The following is a 22,091-nucleotide window of genomic DNA, read 5'->3' on the forward strand; positions in this document are numbered from 1 at the left end:
ATGTGATTTATTCTGCAGTTTGATTCTTCCTTTATTGGCTATCATTTCACATGCAGTGATGAAAATTTACGGGTGTCACAAAACTGCCTTTATTGAAAGCTTCATAAACACATTAAAAAGAACTGCAGTGGGCGAAATTTAAGAATGTGAATGATGCACCTTTTTGTGTTTAGTGGGAAAGCATCAGACTTGAAAACACGTGGGTTCCTTTATCAGCTAGTCCTTGCGACACCTTTTTATCGTTCACAGGTTCCTTGTGAAGGGCTTTTCCGGGTGGATCCCAAGTCTGGTTTAATCAAGCGGCCAAGTTTAATAAATCTGATTCCGTGTCGCACTGAGAGATATGAAATTTCTGGAAATGGATTCTTTTGATGGCTTTTCATTACTTTCTTTATCAGAAAGACGCGTGTTCTGCGGAGAGCTGTACATTATAAAGAGTGAATCTGGCGAACACATGGACCACATGGTTTCTATTATTTTAAAACTTGCAGATTTACTGACATTGCTTTTGAGGGAAAATTATTTTTGAACTGGCGAGATGGGGGAGGGCCAAGGGAACCGGGTAGATTTCCACAGTCCTCATCCATCAAAGTTATATGCATCTATATGTCATAGATTTCATTTCTTTCCCAATGGTAAGATGGATTCTTCATGTGAATCCGGTCATTCAGAGAAGGCTGCTCTTCTGCAGCCCAGGGACCCTTAGCAGAGTCTTGGCTCCGGTTGAGAATGATCGGGAAAGGCCTCGCTGAGGAACCTGAATAGATTTTGCTCCATTGCATCGCAGGTTCGCATTCATTCCAGGTGGCTCCAGCTTAGCATTCGGCCTCCGAATGCCCTCTGTCTCATACTGTTAGCTATACCTAGAACTATACCTCAGGTATTTGGAGATCACCTGTGATTTCTAAAGGGGAAACCTGTTTGACACCTCACCCTGTGCCCTGAGTCTTCCGCTTCTGACACGTGGGTGAAAAAGTCCAAGTGCCACTCAGGTGGGCCATAGAGGGGCCCTTTCTCTGCTCTGCTCTGTTTACCATTTCTTTGTGCTTTTGACATTAAAAAAAATCATTTTATTGGGGGCTCATACAATTCTTATCACTATCCATCCATCATCATTCTCAAAACATTTGCCTTCTACTTGAGCCCTTAATATCGGCTGCTTATTTTCCCCCTCCCTCCCCACTCCCCCCTATCTTATGAACCCTTCATCATTCATAAATTATTACCATTTTGTCATATATTACACTGTCCGACGTCTCCCCCGCCCTCTTCTCTACTGTCCATCCCCCAGGGAGGAGGCTGTATGTAGATTCTTGTAATCAGTTCCCCCTTTCCACCCCACATTCCCTCCACCCTCCAAGCATCGCCACTCTCCCCACTGGTTCTGGACATGCTTTAATATCAGATCTGCAGAGAGCTGCCTTTGATACCAGATGCCAGACATCGCTGGAGAAGGGTCCGCGTCGGTTCCTAATGGTTCGCACATTGCGGCTTTCGGTGTGATTGAAATGGTCTGGGAGTCATGCAGCTTTTATGATAAAAATGATAAGAAGTGTCCACTTCTTGTAGGAGTAACATTTTCAGCCTCTTTAGTTATATTTTTCATCGTGGAAGAATATTTGTTGTTTGCTGCTCAGGTCGGAGTATTAGATCCAGGAATAAAAGCAAGTGTTTCCCAACAACTGCCTTAATAATTATAACCCCCAACAATTGTTTCAGTACAGCGTATGTTTTCTCCTCTTTCCCATATTTATGCTTTTCCTTTTGAGCCAATGAAAATAAGCAGTACTTATTTGGAAAACCTTCAAAATGACTCCATGTAAAAATTCAGATGTTAAAATAAGGTTCCAGTTGCATCAGGTTGACATAGGTAGTTATCTCTCTGGCTCTTTTAGGGTCAGATTCTTGTGAGAACTTTGATGAATCTTAGCTGTCAGATCTAAGGGTCTTTGATGGGCTTGGTCTGCAAGACAACAGCCCAGAATCACCACACTCATTATCTGTCTGCCAATGAGTCCTGTAGAAGAAATAATTTTCAGCATCAGCTGTTGTAGGCGAACTCTGAACTCAGCCATCTCAGTCCTTAATCCTTCCTGGGGTGGGGGCCTGCCTGGCTTTCCCTCCCCTGCATCTCCTGGTCTCTCAGCAGCTCCCAGAACCACATGTTCTTTGCCTTTCCCTTCTGTTTCGTAATTCACAAGGTCTTTAGTCCTTTCTTACTGGCTTTTATCTTCCCCGTTTAGAACCCAGCTTGCTTTGCGCCTGAATCTTTGTTACAACCGAGCCCTGCCTGGTTGGCAGGCAAGAGGAGCAGTCACCGTATGCCCTGCCCTTTCCTCCATTTTCTTTTCTCGGTGTCTTTAAGTCGTGGATCTCTGCTTCAGAAGCACTGCACCCCTGTCTCAAGAGTTAACGGGAGAGCTTTCCACTCTTCTTCCCCAGCTTCTCTAGACCTACGCAGGGAAAGTCACCTTTGTCTACTGGCTCTATCCTTTCAGTATAGCGTTTGAGATGCCTTATTTTGTTACAGACTATCGCAGGCCAGCTCATTTTCATAAGGCAGGCCTATGTGAATGGTAGCTTGAAGGAGCTAGGGCAGGACTTAGGACCACTTGCTCTCTGTCGCGCTCAGCACGGGGAAGGCACTCGGGTGGGCAGTGTGCGAGTCCACACCCACCCCTGTGGGGGATCAGCTCTGGCTCCTGTGACCATGTGGTGTCGAGTAGAAGGTTTCAAGACTGCCGCCTTTCAGGAGCAAATTGCCAGGACTTTTCTCCGAGGTGCCTCTGTGTGGACTCAACTCACCGGGGCCTACACAGGGACCCCCTTTTATGTACATTTCCTCATAGATTATTGTGTATAATAACTCTGTGAGGTGTAAATTACTAGATTTTGTACTGCTGTCTCTTCTCACCCTGGGCCATGCCCCATCAGCACATGAAGATCCCGAAGGCTCCGCCCCACAGACTGGACTCCACTCCATCACCAAGGTCAAAGCTACTTTGAGAAAGCAGCTCCTCCCCAGTCACACTTCTGCCCTGAGGGATCCCTACCCGGCACGCTCTGCTCCCGTTCTTTAGGCCTTCAGTACCTGCCAGGGTGTCCATGCTGCGCCTGAGGGTTTCAGCCGCTACTTCCTCGGAAGTGAGTGGGCAGCTGCGTCCTGCTTTGTCGCCCGGAAGCTCCGCAGCAACCTGTTCGCTGTGGGTGCCATTGGGCTGCCGACCACGCCGTCAGCAGTTGAAAACCACCCACACTCCAAGGGAGAACGGCAGGCATCCTGCTCCCGCAGGAGTCAGAGTCGTGGAAACTCGCAGGGCCAGTTAGTTCCACTCTGTCCCGGACGGTTGCTATGAACCAGCATTGACACAATGGCAGCGAGTTTGGCTTTTGGGGTTTTTCCCTGTATTTGAAATACTAGCGATGTAGTGTTCACCACACAAGCCACCACCGTCCGACACAGGGAGCATATGAGCAAGAACCAGTGGTCCTGATGGAAGAAGTTCAAGGTGCACCGAAAGCACTAGTCAAAAACACGGCTTTAAGAATTGATGAAATACCAATGGAAATGTTTCAGCAAGCCGAGGGAGCCCTGGAAGCACTTACACGCCATGCCAGGAAATATGGAAGACAGATACTTGGCGAGCTGACCGGAAGGGGTTCATTTTGTGGCCATTCCAAAGATAGGTGACTCAACAGAATGCTCAAATAGTAGAGCAGGATCATTGGTATCGCATGCAAGTAAAATGTTGCGGACGGTCATCCAGCAACAGTTGCAGCAGTCCATTGGCAGGGAGTGTCTAGAGGCCAGGCGGGAGTCACAAGAGGACTTGGATCAGGGGATGTCATTGCTGATGTCCGATGGAGCTGGGTTGCAACCAGAGACTATCAGAAAGATGTTTGCTTGTGTTTTGTTGGCTGTGCCTGAGTCGTAGACTGCGTGGATTATAACCAGCTCTGGGCAGCCTTGAGAGGAATGGGCGTTCCAGAACACCTTATCCTGCTCATGTGCAACTTGTTCACGGATCAAGAGGCCTCTGCACGAACAGAGGAAGGGAATATCACATGGTTTAAAATCAGGAAGGTGAGTCAAGTGGTGTACTTCCACCATACTTGTTCAATCTATGTGCTGAGCAAAAGATCACTGAAACTGGATTATGTGAAGGAGAATGTGACGTCAAAATTAAAGGAAGGCTTATGAACCACCTGCGCAGTACAACCTGCTTTCTGAAAGTGAGGAAAACTCGAAATACTTGCTGATGAAGATCAAGAGTTGCAGACCTCAGTATGGATTTCAACGTAATGTAAATAAGACACAAATCCTTACAACTGGACTAACGGCAACCTCTTGATCCTTGGAGAAAAGTTGTCAAGGATTTGGTCTTCCTTGGACCTACCATCAATGCTCAAGGAAGCAGCAGTCAAGAGATCAAAAGATGCATTGCATGGGCTGTCTCTGCAGCACAAGATCTCTAAGAGTATTGAAAAGTGTGCTTGACTCAAGCCACTGCCTTTTCAGTTTCTTGATATGCATATGAAAGTTGGACTTTGAATAAGGAAGACAGAAGAATCGATAAGGTTAGATTGTGGAGCTGGAGAAGAATATTGAAAGCACCATGGACTGCTAAGAGGAGAAACAAGTTTGTCTTTGAAGAAGTAGGGCCAGAGTGCTCCCTAGAGGCAAGGAAGTCTTACCTACTTTGGACACGTTGTCAGGAGAGACCAGACCCTGGAGAAGGGCATCATGCTTGGTAAAGTGGAGGGGCAGCGAAAAAGAGGAAGACCTTCAAGGAGATAGATGGCACAGTGGCTGAAACAATGGGCCCAGGCATGACAATAATTGTGAGGAGGGTAGGACCAGGCAGTGTTTCTCTCTGTTGTGCATAAGGTCGCTATGAGTTGTAACCCACTCGATGAGCCCTAACGATGCATGACAAGACGAGGTGAGTGGATGAAGACATTAAAGCCCAGAGAAGTGGTATGGTTTGCCCATGTTATAGCCAAGGTCAAGTTCTTGGCCATCACACTATACTTCTATATCATGGTGAGCAAGACTATGCCGAGGTCCTAGCATCTCCACAATCTCAGGGGTGGAACCCAGAAGCAACTTCGTAGTTGTTCTTGCTACATAGCCAATGTGGATTGGTTTGGGTTCTTCTTCCATTGCATTCACTCAAGAGTTAAAGAGGACGACTTTTTTCTCAACACACATCACTTTGGCTCACACTTACTGGCCAAAGTCAGTCACTTGGGCCGCACCTAGCTGAAAACTTGGCCTCACAAGCCATTCCGTCCATCAAGTGCCCGAGTTTGTGCTCAGCCTGCGCTTGACAGCGGCCTTGACTACTGACCTACTGAGTCACGCTTAGTTTTCTCTTTTAAAGAATCATTGCATAACCCAAATTGTTACTAATATTTGGAAACTTCCTTTCACTATCAGGAGCCCTGGTGGTACTTTTGGGTAAGCACTGGACTGTCAATCGCAAAGCCAGTGTTTCAAAACCAGCGGCTTCTCCACGGGGCTACAGAAATCCCGTTAGTGTTTCTGGGAGTCTTAACTCAATAGCAGTGGGTTTGGGTTTGGTGTTCGGTTTCTTTCACTATAGTGGCTTAGGATTGTAGCCATCGTACATCTTGATCCGTAATCTGTGATATTGGCATTATCAGTAGCAAAGCAGTTTAGCCTTCCAGCTCTCAATTAAAGATCAGTAAAATAACAAAAGCCTTTCCTCGCCGGATGCTGTAACTGAGTTCATTTTGTCCGTGGGAAGTGTAATAAGCCTTCCACAGGGCCACTATCTCAGCTGTCCTGGCGTCATTCATTCTTGAGTTCATCAAGTGTTTTTCAGGGACTGGGGTGGTGGAGACACAGTAAACAAAATAGGCAGGGGCTGCGCAGCTTACAGCCGTGTGGAAGGAGGCAGTGAGGACACAGAGAGGAGACGCTCACTCCGTGCAAAATGCCACGAAGGGGGTGCAACAGGGAGCTGTCGTCCGGAAGGATGGGACTGAGGAGGAGGTCCCTGGATGACGTGGGCAGAGAAGGCTGTTCTGAGAAGGCGATGGGTATTAGAACTGACACTAAACAATAACCAGCTGAAAGCAGGTCTGCGGGCAGAAAATTCTAGGCAGAGTCACAAATGGGGAAGTTCCTCAGATGGGAACAAGTCAGGTGGTTTTTCATTACTGAGATTAGCCCTGTGTTTGAGTACAATTTCTTCAGATAGACAACTGAATGGACTTGCCAGCTGAACACACTGTGTTTCAGAGAGGACCCCTGATGGGCCCCTGTAGCATACTCACCCCCTCCCCAAATATAATTCAATGCTGTTTCCCCTCAGTGAACTGCCATGTCCTACACACACACACACACACACACACACATACACACACACGTTGTTTATCCTCAGAATAATAACTTGCAGTGTTGTAAGAGAAGACAACAAGGAGAATCATTCTGAGAACCTAGTGTAGTTTGATGTGCTAGTATTCTTGGATGTCTTTTGCTGGCAGCAGTAATTACACGGAGATTATCTTTAGTCTGATCTACAAGAGGAGTCCAGAGATGGGACCAACAGTAATGTGTTTGGCTGGGGCCAAAAGGCTGGTGGCTTGGGTGCACTGGAGGTGCCGTTGAAGAAAGGACTGGTGACTGACTTCTGAGAAATCGCCTTGGAAACCACGTTTAGCACAGTTTTACGGACTCACCGAGTCAACCAACCCAATGGCAATTGGGTTGGCTTTCAATTCAGCCCTAATATAGATCATACTAAGAGCATGCTCTGAAGTGGTCTTCGCAGTGAGGACTATTTAGTCAGCTTTCTTCTTTTGCCCACTGCACTCATGTGAGGGTTAATTTTGGTCAGAGCAATAGTTTAAGAAATAAGCTGCTTTAATGAAATGGATTAAAACTGGTGAGGTGGGTGAGAATAATTTCTTATAGGATATATAACTTGTTGATTCTTATTTTTAAAGAAATGTATTTTGTACATGCAGCCCATGTCAGATGGGGCACGCAACTTTGGCCGGTGTTCATGTGAGGTCGTGGAGCTACCTTCCCAATTTCAGTAACTACGTGTAGGCGAGGAGCCCTGGTGGCTTAGTGGTTAACCACTGGGCTGCTAACCACAAGGTCAGAAGTTGGAGACCCCCAGCGGCTCCACTGGAGGAAGAAGACTGGGCTTTCTACTCCTGGTCACAGTTCCAGTGTCGGAAACTCACAGGGGCAGTCATTAGGAGTCACCATCGACTCAGAGGCGGTCGGTGAGGTCTATTTAGGCGTGTGGGTGGTGTGTGGGTCCCAGGTAGAGCAGAGTGGGTGGGTGGGGCAGATCTGTAGGGCCCTGTAGAGCACGACTGTAAATAGGCTTTGCTGCGGGAGTGAGGAAATGCTGGAGGGTTTTGAAAAAACTGATATTTGAGTTGAATTTTAAAAAATAGTGGTTAAAAAAACTTTCTATTGCTTGCATTGGTGTTTTCATTCTTTACTTATTAGAATTATATATTAATATGACTTAAAGAGGAGCATGTGGGATTTCTTTACTTAGTTTGCTTTACCTTTAAGCATCAGCCCTGAGGCATAATTTACATATTCTAGAATGGACCCACTGTAAGTAGACTATGTTTTGATACATATACGCCTTGTGGCCAGCCAGTAGGCTCCAAGGTTGCTCCTTGTTTCAACCCTGAAGGACAGACTAGAATGTCCTGCTGGGCTGCAGTCACCACGGGAGCTGACTACCAGCCACATCGCTCGCCGGCAGAGCAGCCGGTGGGTCCTTGACAAATGTACATGCTCCTGTAGCCACCATCGTTATCACACCGTAGAGCATGTCTGTCACCCAAAGTGTTCCTTTAGCGCCCTTTGCAGCCCCCCCCCTCCAACTCTCAACCCAGACCGCCACTGATTCTATCACCAAAGATTTCATTGTAATAGGCTCATGCATTGTGTGCTCCTTCGCGCCTTCTGTTTGGTCAGCCCAATCGCTTGATCGTCCACGTTGTTGCATGCATCATAGTTTGTTCCTGCATGGGGCTTTGTTTTGGTGAGGGAGCCCATCTTACCATGTACAGCAGGGGTTCTCAATCCCCCCAACCATAAAATTATTTCGTTGGGACATCACTGTCATTTGCTACTGTTATGAATCGGGTGACCCCCAAAGGAGTGGAGACCCACAGGTTGAGAACTGCTGATCTAGATTCTAGGTTTCCAATACTCGCTCCTCCCAGCCTCAGCAAGTGAAAACTTAATTATGGTAGCCCGTGATCTATGATAAAGGGTAGGTATCTGTTTTTGCTAACTCTTCCCTCTCCCTCTGCCTCGCCCTGAGCGCCTAGTGTTGTATTGCTCATTTTGGGAAATACTACTCTCTAGATACATCATCAGTGAGTAATATTGTTTCCAAAGAGTTGGTTTTAGAGTCTTTCACTTTCATTTTAGATATCATACCCCTCCCCTTTTTTCTTCCTAATTCTAAAAATATATTGTGTAAGAAATAGAAATCACTTTCCCTATGTGGCAAAGTAAATTACACATTGGTTGTTCACTACAAGGTTATCAGCTCAAAACTACCAGCACTGCATGGGCGAAAGAAGAGGCGTTCTACTCCAGTAAAGAGTTATAGTCTCAGAACCCACAGGGGCAGTTCTACCTTGTCCTGTAGGACTGACTTCATAAGTATTGCTTTATTTCCTCTATGTTTTGGCTGATTATTAAATTATACTTTTATAGATATTTAGAAATAAATTTATTTCTCACTTTTTAAGAATTTGGTGGAAATGACCAAATGTTCTAAAATAACTGTTATTTTATCAAATTAATAAAATGAATGGTGTAATTAAAAAAGCATTCCAAGTAAGACAGTTCCTACCTTTTATGACTTAAATGTCGTTGAATGGATGTGTAACTTAGGAAATTAGCAAGCTGAATAACAATGGCACTTCAACCTCATTTTGAATCATGCCTTTTACTAGATCAGGGGTGGGAAACCCTTTTTCTGCCAAGGGCTATTTGGATATTTACAACGTCATTCGTGGACCATACTGGTCAAACAATTCATTAACTCACCCTGGTGTGATGGCCGATGTGCTTTTCTTTGATGAGGTGTGTGATGTTAGCTGGTGTTGATGATGTATTGGGCCTTTTGCAGCCCCAGGGACCCTGGCAATGTCATGGTTACCTGTCAGACTGCTAACTGTACCGTCAGCACTTTGCAAACACCAGCCACTGCTTGGGAGAGAGACTGGGCTTTCTACTCCCACGAAGCGTCACAGTCTTGGAAACCCACCGCGGCAGTTCTGCCCTGCCCTATAGGATCACTCTGAGTGGCCACAGACTTGATGGCAGTGCGCTTGGTCTTGAGTTTATGGCCCTCACCCCTGTATTAGAGCAGTGACCTTTTGTTCTTTTTTCGTCTGCGGCAGTCTGACGGAACATTACTAGATTATTTCTGAAATTGGGGAAAAGCCACTTTCATAGCATTTCTGTATGTAAGTGTGGAGTGACCTTGTGGCGAGAAGGCGTCCGTGCTGTGGCATTCTAGTCTAATTCCTTTGGTAGAGAAGAGGATGATGGGATTGTTTAGTTTAGCTCTGCCGCCTCTTGGCTGTCTGTTGTCTCAAACCCACGTCTCCATCGCCCTTTGCTGCTCCAACTGTGTGGCCTTGAACGCACCACTTGATTCTTGGCCTCAACTTCCTGTGAACCAGGCCCAGTGATGGCACCTGTGCCATGGGCCGAGGGTAAGGAGTAAATGCCTTAATAAACACCCTGGCTAGCGCCTACCGCTTGGTGCTGTGGTGTGCCCTCTAGTTGGTCCTGGATCACATGCCGTTACTGACAGAGCTATTGTCATTGCAGCCAGTTACCAAGTCCCGATTCTGCCCTGGGAACTACCCTGCAGTCACTGCCACTGCCTGAGTGCAGAGGCCTCCAGTTCCTTACCTCCTTCTCCATGGGGCCGTCCCCCACAAGCTGGGAGCCCTGAGCCCGGACACAGGGAAACAGACACACAGGCGACCAGAAAGGTGAACTTTCAGCCTCAGCTGCGTGCAGTGCCTATGGATGAGTGGGACTTGAACTTGCCCAGAAAGATGTTGAGGTTACTGACTGCTCAGAAGGATCCGTAACTGGGGACCTGGATCCTTTGGGTAGTGCCTGGAACTCAACTCCCCGTAGGCTTAGGGAGGAGCTTAAGAGTAAATGGGGATTTTTCTGTGGGCCCTTCCAGTAGATTTCTTTGCCTTTTTGAAAAAAATGTGTAGACCTGACTAACCCATCGGATTTTAAAGGCTGTTGCCCACAGTTTGCGGCTTTCGATGTAGAGAGATTGAGAAGTTGCAACTAAGCCTCATCACAGAGCTGCTTGCTCCTGGTCACGCCCTCTCCAGCCTGCGTCAGAAACTTCTGCGGTGGGGGCGGGACTTGGAGAAAGCCTTTAGGTGTCCACTGTTTTGTTTCGTCCTTCTGGAACCGATCTCTAAGGCAGCGGTTCTCAACCTGTGGGTCGCGACCCCTTTAGGGGGGTCAAATGACCCATTCACAGGGTCGCCCGATTCATCACAGTAGCAAAATGACAGTGATGAAGTAGCAATGAAAATAACTGTATGGTTGGGGGGCGGGTGGTCACCACCACACAAGGAACTACATGAAAGGGTCGCAGCATCAGGAAGGTTGAGAACCCCCGCTGTACGGTCTCTGAAGGCAGTAGAGGCACTGTCGAGTTTTATTTTGAACCAGAATGCTTTATAGGCTGATTGCCTAGGCAAGCAGCGCAGAAGAGGCCAGAAGCCAGACACCTTCTCAAACTCATCACGTCACTGCCCTGACAACCGTCCAGGGGCAGCCTGCTGCCTCCGACAACAATGCACTGCACGCTCTGCCACGGCCTCTGTCGCCTCTCTCTCTGACTGCCTCTGACCCGGCCACCGGGGCTTTCTCCCCTCCGGAAGCATGCCAAGCCCGTCTCTCCTCCAGACGGTTGCCTGGAATGCTCTGTCCTCCTCCCAGGCTGACCCTCATCCTTCCAGTCCCTCTGTGCCACCTTCCCAGCCTCCTCAGCTCCAGTGTGTCACACTGTCGGTCTCACTCAGACCCCAGCCTCCCAAATTAGCCCAAGTGCTAGGACATGGGCCCTCATTGGGTGTGGGCAGGAAGAATGGGGATTACTGATTCCATTTTGAAGCGTGACCATGGCAGGGAGATGTGGGATAGGAACGGGCAGGAGAAGCTTAAGGGGTCAGCAGCAGCGTTAGCCTCTGCTGATCACCGCTCCTACCTTGAAACGTTTCCCATGTTCCTGATAGGAGCTCCCAACACCCTTCAGCGAGGACTTCCAGGATGCCTGTGCTGCCCCAGTTCTTCCGTTTCACTCACACATGAAGCAGCGGGGGCGTCGTTCTTGACGCTTCTGTGTGTGGCGCAGACCGTTGGGCATTTGGCGCCTGTTTGTCCATCCTTGAGCGCATATATGTAGCACAGCGTCTGCCACTCTGAGCTAGGCACCCTCTGGCAGGTAGCCAGCTCAGGGCCGAGTGAAACAGTCGGCCAAGCTAGCCTCTGGTGGACAGAGACCACTACACAACACAGGCCAAGTGAAACCTGCTGGGAGGTGCCGCTTAGCGGGTTGAGACCACGCATCTTAGGGGAGCCTCTTAGAGCAGGGCATGGGGGCAGGCTTCTCAGGACCTTCCAGGGACCTTCTGGGTGGGGCAAATACAAAAAAGCAGTTGCCGTTGTGTCACCCTGTGTGCGTCAGAGTAACTACCCCATGTGGTTGTCAGGAGATCACCAGGCCTTTCTCCCGAGGTAACCTCTGAGTGGGTTTGACTTGCTAACCTTTTAGCTAGAGTTGCATGTCTTAACCATTTGCCCACCTGGGTCTTCTTGGGTGCCAACCCACTGCCATCTGTCCATTGCACATACAAGTGCACGTTAGCCTGCCTTACTGGGGTCCGAGGCAAACACCCCAAGGTCTCCAAAGCCGTGGGGAGGAGCCGTCTTCTGGCTGTTTCTTTCCGTCCCGTAGGAGTTCACATGGTGAGGCACTGCGGTTCCTCTTTAATATTCTGAAGCCTTGGCAACTCGGCCCCAGTTTATTCTGGGGTGCTTGCACCCTCTGCCGTTAGGAATTAGTAGGGTACTGACAGTGTGCTCCGGCATCTCTCTCCAAGCACAGAGACCTCGCGGGGCAGCTTTGACTGCTCTGCTTGGTTATTTGGGCAGCAGGCTCTGTCTCCCATGAACCGCTGGGTGTGTCCAGCCTGCACCCTTTAGATCAGCAGCCAGATGCAGAAGCGTTTGCACCCGCAGTGCTCTTTCATGAGCCGCCAAACCCTCCCTGCTCACTGGGATCCGCTGCACAATTGCACTCAGGAAGAGGGAGGGGGTGTGTGGATTGAGCTCGCCTTGCTCACCTTCGACAACTCTGACCATATCGCGCGTTTCATCTGTGAGCATCTCCAGAGCCTGCCTCTGCCTCTGCCCCAAGGTGGAAGCCCAGAAAGCCAGGAGTGGGAGCCCACAGAGCTTTTGTGTGTAGGGGTTATAGCTATGGATATTAGCTAAGTTCGAAATCAACAGAGATTTTATGTCATTTTTTATTTTGAAATCCAGGCTCAGGAAGTTGCAGAAACATTAGCGAGAGTCCCACGCACTGTTGCCCGGTTTCCCCAGTGGTCACCTTACGTAACTCTAGCGCAATAGCAAACCCAGGAAGTGGACGTGGGTACATTGGTGCTAGACCACAGGCCTTATCAGAGAACAGAAAACGATGTAGAAGACAAGAATGAACAATTTCATCCTCTGTAGCCTCCCGAGTGCTGACATCACCACATGCCAAAGCCCGGGAAAGGCCAGTGTGCGCCCAGGAGGGAATGAGGAGGAAAAGGCAGTGACATCTTGGTGTTATTTTAATCAGAGTTCTGACACACCCTTTCCCCATGCCTTTCTGGGCTGAATGAGGGGCTTCCAAAAGTTTGTAGAAATGGGATTAAAAAATGTTTTGAAGCCCCTCAGGTAGCATGAAACCCCACCAGTTTGGTGGTGAACACGCAGACCCTGGAGGCTCATTGTTTGGCCTTTCACGTGGCTGCACTGTGTGAGAGCGTTTGGCAGGGCTTCTGCATGGCCTCCTACTCGAAGCCCAACTGCCGGGCGTGAGTCCTACCTCCACTGCTCCCTGCTGGTGACTGTGTCAAGGCTCAGTGTCAGCTGTAAGACAGGGAGCCTCAAAATACCTCTAGCCAAGAGTGCTGTTAATGATGAAGTGAGGTCGGACACAATGCATAGTGTGGCAGAGGTACTCAGCACTCCTATCAGTGTGAGACAAGCGGGTAGGTAGACAGACAACTGCCATCATGTTGCCCCAGCTCTTGATACCCTTCAGTACACAGCAGAACAGAACATTGCCTGCTCCGGTGTCCCCCTTGAGCCAATCTTAGTGGTCCATCTCACCAGGTGCATCTCATGCTCACTGGGCCTCCCTCTTCTTCCCTAAACCTGGTGTCTCTTCCAGGAGACCGCACACTGGCTCTGTGGTTTAGGCATTGGGCTGCTAACCCCAAAGTTGGTGGCTCAAACCCACCAGTTGCTCCATGAGAGAAAGAGGAGACTCTCTGCTCCTGTAAAGAGTTGCCATCTTGGAAACCTTACTCATGGTTGAAGTGAGTCAGACTTGAAGCAACAGCAGTGGGATTTCTGGGCTTGGGATGTGTCCCAAGCAAGTCAGTTGGATAATGCTCTGTTGTAACCCATCGGGTTTTCATTGGCCAGTTTTCCAAAGTAGATTGTCAGGCCTTTTTACGGAGTATACTTTTATCTGGAAGCCCTACTGAAACCTGCCCACCATGGGTGACCATGCTGCTTTTTGAAATTCCATAGCATAGCTTCCAGTGTCCCAGTCACACACAGGCCTGTGCCTCCACAATGTGACAGACAGAGAGACACACTGTGGGGGCTAAATGAGGTAGTGCATGTCACATGTGGAGCACAGATTTGGCCCAGGGGTAGGAGGAAGTAAATCTCCCCACCCTTGACCCTGACCAGCCTCAGTAGGTCACCTGGGCTGGAAAAAAGTATTATGAGAAAGAAAGAATGACCTTTAAGAGGCTCTGCAGCGAGGTCAAACGGCAATCCAATGATCTCTAAGGACTTGGCTAAGCTTATTCACCATTGTGTCCTCAATACTTGGCACGGTACCTACCCAGAGCAGGCACTTGAGAAGTATTTGTTGAATGACTGAATGATGGAATCAGGGATCGAGAGAGCTTTGTGGCCATTTAGGAAAAACTCATTGCCATCAAGACAATACCAACTCATAGTGACCCTGTGGGACTCTATAGGACCGAGTGGAACTGCCCCTGTGGGTTTCCCAGTTGACAGATCTTTACGGGAGTAGAAAGCCTCAGCTTTGTCTTAAAGAGCTGCTGGTGGTTTAGAACCATTAGCCGACATGGAACCCACAAGAGCACCAGCACTCATTCTACTTGGAGAAGTGGGGGAACTTTGACTTTCTTTGAGTTTGGGTTGGGGAAAATATGGGGATGATGAGATCAATGAATAGTTAATAATGAAATGATTTACTAAATTAACTTGAATACTTTTCTAATATCTGTTCCAATGAGCTCATTTCATTGGTACATGCATGGCTCGGAGCCTGTACTTCACGAAGCAGTCAAATAGAGTCCTGATTGAGGTCTACCATAATGGGAAAGTAGAGAAGCCCACAGTAATTAGGGTTAAAAGCCCCTAAAATGGAAATATGCTTTTATTCATGGGCAGCAAGGATGGGGTGGCCCAGAGGAGAATGTGGGCTCAGGGTACCTTATAGCCACTCCAGGAGGAAAGAGCAGCCAGGGGTTCTTTACACACACACCCACCTTTCACCCGGCTTCTGGTAGATAAGCAAATGGGGCGCCTCACCTGCTTCACCTCCAGTTGCTCCCCTCTCCCTTTTGTGCCTTCTGCGTGTCTGTTCTCCACGCCCTTTCAGCTTATTCTCAACTCAGGCTTTTGTCCCGGTGGTCTCTCTTAACGACATGGTTTCTCCATTCAGTTCTGTACATGCTTCTAAGGTCACTATTTTCCCCCCTCAAAGTACTTTGTCTAAAGCAGCTTCACCCTCATCTCTGGACACCGATAAATCTGACATCTGTCAGATTTCTGTATCTCCTCCACTCAAACAAACCATGCATGGGGAAGGCAGGTGTCAAGTGCTGAACACTGCGTGGTCCATAGTAGGGACAACCTCGGAGTGAGTTAATTGAGTATATAATGTGATAGGGCCAGTAAGTTAATTGAGTAGATAGTGTGATGTCATTTAGACAAGACCAATTTGAGAGAGCCACAAAATCAAATTGATTCTTTGGTGTACGCATGTAGATGAACAATAAACCACGCTCTGAACATAGCCTTCTTTCCCTCCAAAGGTTTGCTAGTAAAGTTTTTGCTTAGAATTTAGAGCATGTTTTTTAGAAAGGATAAGACTTCAATGAACCCAGGATATGGCTTAACTGAAATTCAAGAAATCCAGGCACATGTAAGGAGAATCCCTTTCCTTTTATTAATTTTTAAACTTCCCTTTTCTTAAAAATGATTTGCAAGGGCATAGTGGTTTATATGTTGGGCTGCTAACCTTTAGGTCAGCAGTTTGAAATCACTGGCCCCTGAGGGAGCAATACAAGGCTTTCTACTCCTGAAAAGAGTTACTGGCTTGGAAACCCAGGGGCACTTTTTCCCTGTCCTTTAGGGTCACCAAGAGGGAGTTTATGATCTTTCCTTTTTCTAAAAAAAGAATTGTTAGCTTACAAAGAGTCATTTAGTCATCCAACAAATACACGACAACAAACATTTAAGGTCTGCTGGTACAGCTGGAAACGCACCAGCTGTCTTCATGGTAGCCTGATGATCCGAGCAGTGGTTGGCAGTGGTGCGAAGAGCCATAGAGACACAGTCAAACAAGGGAGAGGGCGCTTCCTTTTCGGTAGACCACTCTGTCCACAGACCCTCCTGCCCCTCCTTTCTACTTCTGGAAGCACCGACTTCCTAGAAATGTTCCAGGCATTAGACAGAGCCCCTCCGATGGGGATTCCAGCCGAGGGACAGAAGAGGAGGCCAGGCCTGCACTGGGTGGGACCTGCATGGCTTAGGCTGGATTGGGGGCCTCCTGTTGTGCTTGAGCCCGACCCATGGTAGGGTGCAGGATACTGAACTAACCAGGAGGTTGGGGTGGGAGGCGGAAGGGGGGGAGCTTGCCTTACCCGCATAGAAGAGCCCAAATTAAAAATAATATGTTAGCCAAAAACATTACCTGTACAGAAATTTTCCTTTTATTCACAAGAGTTTCAGAAACTGTAATCCAACTGGTCTCTGATTTACACTCTAGCGATGCAGCTTCCCAAAGCAGGACCATTCCTGCCTTAAGTTCCACCCCTGTGGACATTTCCCTGGGAGGTTGGAGGTTTTAGGGCAGAAGTTCTCAGATTACAGTCCAGCCCGGGACTTCAAACAGCACAGGAACGACACACTTGCCCTCTAAAGTGAGACGGACAAGGGTTCAAATCCTGGGCTTGTGAGTGTGCAGGGGTGGGTGTACACTGTCATGTGTAGGAGACAGAAGAGCACTTTCTGCAGAGGACTCACTGCCATTGAGCTGACCCTGATTCAGAGTGAGCCTAGAGGACAGGGTAGAACTGCTCTTGGGTTTCTGACACTACATCTATCTTTACAGGGGAAGACAGTCTCAACTTTTCCCCAAGGATCCATGGTTGGTTTTGAACTGATGACCTTGTGATTAGCAGCTTAATCAGTAGTCCACTACGCCATCAGGGCTGATACAGGGATTACTTGCTGCAAGAGCGGAGTACTGCAAGACTGGCTAGCAGTGTCAGTTTACATTAGTGGACCCATGATCCTTACAGCGTGCAGCGCCTTTGAGTCTCTGTAGGCATAGCTAAGAAAGGGAGGGTCGCCTGCTCTCATGCTGAAGAGGGCACACGTCAGAAGTGAGCAATATGCACACGGGACTCTTCACTAATGAGGAAACGGTGTGGGGATCATAGCTGACCTCTTCTGGCTCCCCAGGCTGGATTGCCACAAGGCTGAGCTGAGACAGGCCCTGTTCTGATACCAACCATCCCCTCCTAAGCGTTCTGCTTCCGTGGCCGGGAGCTTTCACTGCAGTGGCCACAAGCATCCCAGAGACAGTGCTCTCGATGGTGGGGCTTATTAGAGAAGCTAAAGGTATAATTCAGGTGAGAACTGCTAAAGACAGAGCTGCTCAGTCAGGATAGTTTCTTCTCTGCCACACCTTTAGGCAGGCTGTTCTCTGGCCTTCAGCCTTATGACCTGGCCTCTGCCGTGCTCGGGCAGTGTTACAAAGCTCATTCAGGGCTTCTAAAGTCTTCCCAAAGGGTATATACCGTTCTGCTGTGAGCCTTAACCAGAAAGCATCCAGCTCCGCCTCTGTGGGCCAGCAAGCCCAGCTTCCCCAATGAAATGCCCAGAGGCACACCCCACTCCCTAAGCCTGCCTCTTGCCCCAAACCACTCAGCTTTCCTTTCTCTGCGGGCTGAGGAGTCCATGGCTGCCTCATGCTCTTGGCCCCTAGTTCTGCTTCTGCTCCTCTGATGACCAAGCTGTCTCCGGGAGTGAGGAGTTTTAATGTGCAGGAATCTTGGGTCCAAAGGATATGGGTCCCCTCCTGACCGCTCTCTTGCTGGTGGTGAGAGCCCCTCTTCTGCTTCTGAGATGGCTGACTCCATACCCAGCAGGAGGGCCCTCACAGTTCTGTTAGCATCACTCCAGGGGATCGGCTAATCCAGTCAGTGTGGCACCCCACCTTCCTGCCCTGCCCCCTCAGGAACATCAAGGAGTAAAATGACCGAGGCTAGAAGAGCCCTGTTAAGAACTCTTAACCCTGTTAAGTTCACTACATAGAACTACTTAAAACTACCCTGGGCTCATTTTCTCAGGGCGAGTTTATACTCCCATGTACCACGAGACACTTGAGTTGGGCTCAGTGCTAGCCTGATGGGGAGCACTACTTGTGTCTTCCAAAATATGAACCCCGTTGGCCCTGCCTAGTCCAAGAAATGAGCCCCACTCCCCCAACCCATAACTGTCTGTCTTCTCTGCACATTCCCGCTCTGGCAGGCCACAGTGCATGCTGAGTAGGCTTTCTAATGAGCTCTTATTTTCTTTGAGATGGATTTCCCTTGAAGTAGTACTTGATGTTAAAAATTTAAAATTCTGGGAGTCTGCGCATTTGGATGTGGTTCTTTTCTTGGCACACAACATTCTTAAAATCCACAAGAGCTTAATTGTGGGAAGAATTAGCCCCTCTGGGCTGGAGTTTGTGCTTTGCCTGCATTGGTTCCTTTGAAAAGTGTGACCATAAGCGATGAAAGGAAAGCGGGCGCACTCCAAACCTGCTCCCGGCACCGCCCGTCGGTCTCAGCGGACGGAGACCTGTGCTTTCTGTCAAGTGTGGTCCTGGCTGATGGTCTTCCTGACGGGAAAGCTGTTCGGGAAATGATAGCCTGTCATCTTCTACCAGATGGCAGACACATCCCCTCCCCTCCGGTTTCTGAGCTCTGTCCTCATAGGAATCTCAGGAATCTGGTTTCTTAAGACGGTCTGCAGCCTGACGTGTGTAGAGCAGTCGCCCCTCGCGCTCACAGCCTGCAGGCAGAGTGGTGGCAAGCTGCCGTTCCCTGGAAAGTTCTGTCCCAGGCCGGGGCCACGGGAGGTGTTGTGTTCTTGGTGGGAAAGCAGGGCCTGGGATTTGAACCCACGGAGTGGGGAGAGCTTGATGGACGTGGTTCAGCTGGGCAGCGGCGCCTTAAATAGCACGTGCCCCAGTATTCGTTGCAGTATGAGAGTTGATTTTTATTTTTCAAGTGTGCCAAATGCCCGTGGGGCCTTTGCTTTAAAAGTCAGCCTGAGATGCGTTTCGCTGCCACGTTGCGTGCGAATTAAAGCCGTGTGGCTGGAGCCGCACACATCCACGCAGACGACCGTCAAGTTGGCGGTGGTTCCTTCAGACTCACAAACGGGCTTCAAAGCCGCCCCTGCTGTGCTGACATGGTCGCTTCGGGTCGGCCCACCAGCTTCAGGTGTCGGTTACAGTTCTGCATATTTGCTTATTGGACGAGAAAATGCGATGTTCACAGTTTCTTGCCTGCCTTTGCTGTGATCCTTCTGTCTCGGGACTTGCAGGTCGCCGAGACTGTGGCCGCCACGGAGACCCTGGCCGAGGTCCCCGAGCACGTGCTTCGAGGCCTTCCGGAAGAAGTGAGGCTGTTCCCCTCGGCTGTGGACAAGACCCGGATTGGTGAGTCGGTTCAGGGTTCCACAGAGCTGCCGAGGGTGGGGGTTCGAATGGGGGACAAGGAACGGCTGCAGCCAGGCGTCCATTGGGGCATTGGAGGGTCACCATAGAAACCAGAGACTAATTTTTTGACTTGAAAGACTATGTGGTACGGATGATTTTTTTCCCATTAAAGATCCAGAGTGGTTGTAGATTATAGAAATGGAACAAGAAGTTTTCTCTCCCCCACCCATCCATTGTAATTCAGTTCTAATGTCCCCTCTCTCTGGCTTCTTAGTCGTCCCATAAAATATGTGTGGTTCCCTCCCCTCTGATCCCCTCATGATCTGAATGTGTTTTGATTATTATGTTTACTTTGTTATTTTGTAATTGTTTGCACACCTGTCCCTCGTTGATTTTGTGTATCTTCTTTTCTTATTTATACTGCTAATATCTGGAGTAGAGAACGTTTCACTTTAAGCAAATAAACTTCAGAAACATTTAATCATATAATTGTATTTCTAACTTATAAAAACACTCCTATTTCTCGGAGGCAATTTGGAATCTGTAGAGAAATGGAAAGTGTGCTTTAAAATCATTTTTAGCGCCCCTACATTGGTGTTCTGTTCACCATAAGTGAGGCCGCTGTGAGTCAAAGCCGACTCGACGGCACCTGACAACAAACAACACCTTGATCGTGTTCTTTCGCCTCCATTGTGACTCTTCTGGTTTTCAAATAGCATTTGTGATTGCTCTACATGACACGAAGTTTTTAACTCACATTAAATGTTCTTTCCTTAAAAACCACACATAAGGGCTCTTTATAAACAACTTGAAAAATACAGAAGAGTTTAAAGAAAGAAGGAAACCCCACTGAGAACCGGACTTCAGTAGATGTAACTTGATCTCCCTGGCTTTAATTTGACGTTGCTGTTTGGCACTCTGGCCTTTGACTTGCTGGATAGATTTTAATGCTTTCAATCTTCAAAAGAATTAAAATGCATATTAAAATACTGGTTTTATTTTTTAGGTGTCTGGGCCACGAAACCTATTGTAAAAGGCAAAAAGTTTGGGCCTTTTGCTGGCGATAAGAAAAAAAGATCTCAGGTTAAGAATAATGTATACATGTGGGAGGTAAGGAAGCATTGTAATCCTTTGTTTACCCGAGTTCTGAACATTTTTAAGGAGATTAGCTAGGACCAAGAAATACTTTTATTAAAGAGACTGTGTATTTTCTTGGCTAGAGACTGACCTACTGAGCAATACAGGTTGCATGCACTTACTCCGTTGCCTTGTTCAAGGTGTTGTACTTTCCAGGTGAGATCTTGACTTCTTACCACTTTGGAGGCTTGCGGATCTGCACCCCAAAAGGCCTCCAAAGAGTCTGTATTTTAGGACATACTCTGGGTTGCTGACATCTTGGGGGTGGTGTGGCAGCCAATCCAGAACTGTGTTTACCCACAGTGGGGTGATCCCAGGGTTCAAATCCTGTCTCCAGCTCTGCAATTTCAGCCAGGCAGCTTCACCTTTGTGCTGTGAGACCTGCAGTTTAGCAGTGGGGACACTTGGAAAAGGGGCTCAGTCGGGGAGTTGGGAAGGCCGGCCGAGAATTGTTTCTGCAAAGCTGCACTGGAGGTCAGCGTTGATGTGGAAGTCGGTTCAGATCAGGGGCTCCTTGGGCCCAAAGGAGCTCCCCCGTGTGGCTCCTTTTTAAGTCAGTTGAAGCTCTGCATGATGAGGGAGAAAAGCACTCTGACCAGATCATCTTATGTTGGACAAATCGGGAGATGCCTACAAGTACACGATGCCATGGGATGTTTGGACACAAGAAAGGCTTGTGGCATTTACATGTGAGCCTGTTGCTGTTTCTCTCGGAGCTGTAAGCACTGCTTTTGTAACCAGCAAATCCTTCGTTTCTCACATCAACTCTGAGTTCCTTAATTGCTGTGAGTCCCTCACAATATAGCTTGTGACTCTCAGTCTAAGAGGACTTGGGAAACGGGCTTACCACGAGAATCCTGCACAGTGCTGTTTCACCAGTGTTGAAGGGAAAGAGTGCTGGCGTGCACGTGTGCTTCTAAAACTCAAAGTATCTGAGCCAGTGTTGACGCAAAGCAACCCACGAGACCATGTAGACGTGCCCCAAAGATCTCCAGGACTGTACCCCTTTCCTGGGGTAGAAGGACCCTTCTTTCTCCCGTGGGGCACGCCGTCTGACCTTGGGCTTCACAGCCTAACTCACAATGTTCTGCATTTCCTGAACTCCTTCCATGACCGCCCCTCACTGAATTCCGTGGCACAGTGGCTCTCACAGTGGCCTCAAGCATAGGGACAGCTGTGAGGATGGCGAGGGACCGGCAGTGCTTCTTTCTGTTGTGCCGAGGGTCACGGTGGGTCAGAGCCGATTTAGGGGCACCTAGCAACAGCATAAACCACCACAACAGCAACAACAACAACAAATCACCGTATATACTCGAGCATAAGCCTGCCCGACTGTCAGCCAAGGCACCTATTTCACCACAAAAACCGCAAAAAATGTGCTGAAAAATTCGGCGTATACACGAGTATGTACACTAAGTGCTGACTTGCTTAGAGCATACCCATTAGCGTCCCTTGGGAAACTTGTAAAATTCAAAATGCAGTGTATTTTACAGCATAATTTTGTAGTCAAGACATTTTTAGTCATGTGGGCATTGTCTTTAGTAGTTAATATAACTCCCTGGCTGCATAGTTTTTTAAACACACACACACACACACACTCTCCCTGGCTGCATAGTTTTTTAA

The 22,091-nt window shown here is 48.4% G+C and overlaps 1 protein-coding gene across 3 annotated transcripts in view; it reads left to right on the top strand.

Annotated features, from left to right (window-relative positions):
* The window catches only part of PRDM2 (PR/SET domain 2), a 159,271-nt gene that overhangs the window by 21,487 nt on the left and 115,693 nt on the right, over positions 1 to 22,091 (top strand). For all 3 annotated transcript variants that reach the window (XM_075550930.1, XM_075550932.1, XM_075550931.1), the window contains exons 3-4: positions 19,217 to 19,331; positions 20,338 to 20,441. In XM_075550930.1, coding sequence (XP_075407045.1) covers positions 19,217 to 19,331; positions 20,338 to 20,441 — 219 coding nt within the window. The remainder of the gene's footprint in view (positions 1 to 19,216; positions 19,332 to 20,337; positions 20,442 to 22,091) is intronic.

This window comes from Tenrec ecaudatus, chromosome 1 (assembly GCF_050624435.1).
Source record: "Tenrec ecaudatus isolate mTenEca1 chromosome 1, mTenEca1.hap1, whole genome shotgun sequence".
Taxonomy (NCBI): Eukaryota; Metazoa; Chordata; class Mammalia; order Afrosoricida; family Tenrecidae; genus Tenrec; species Tenrec ecaudatus.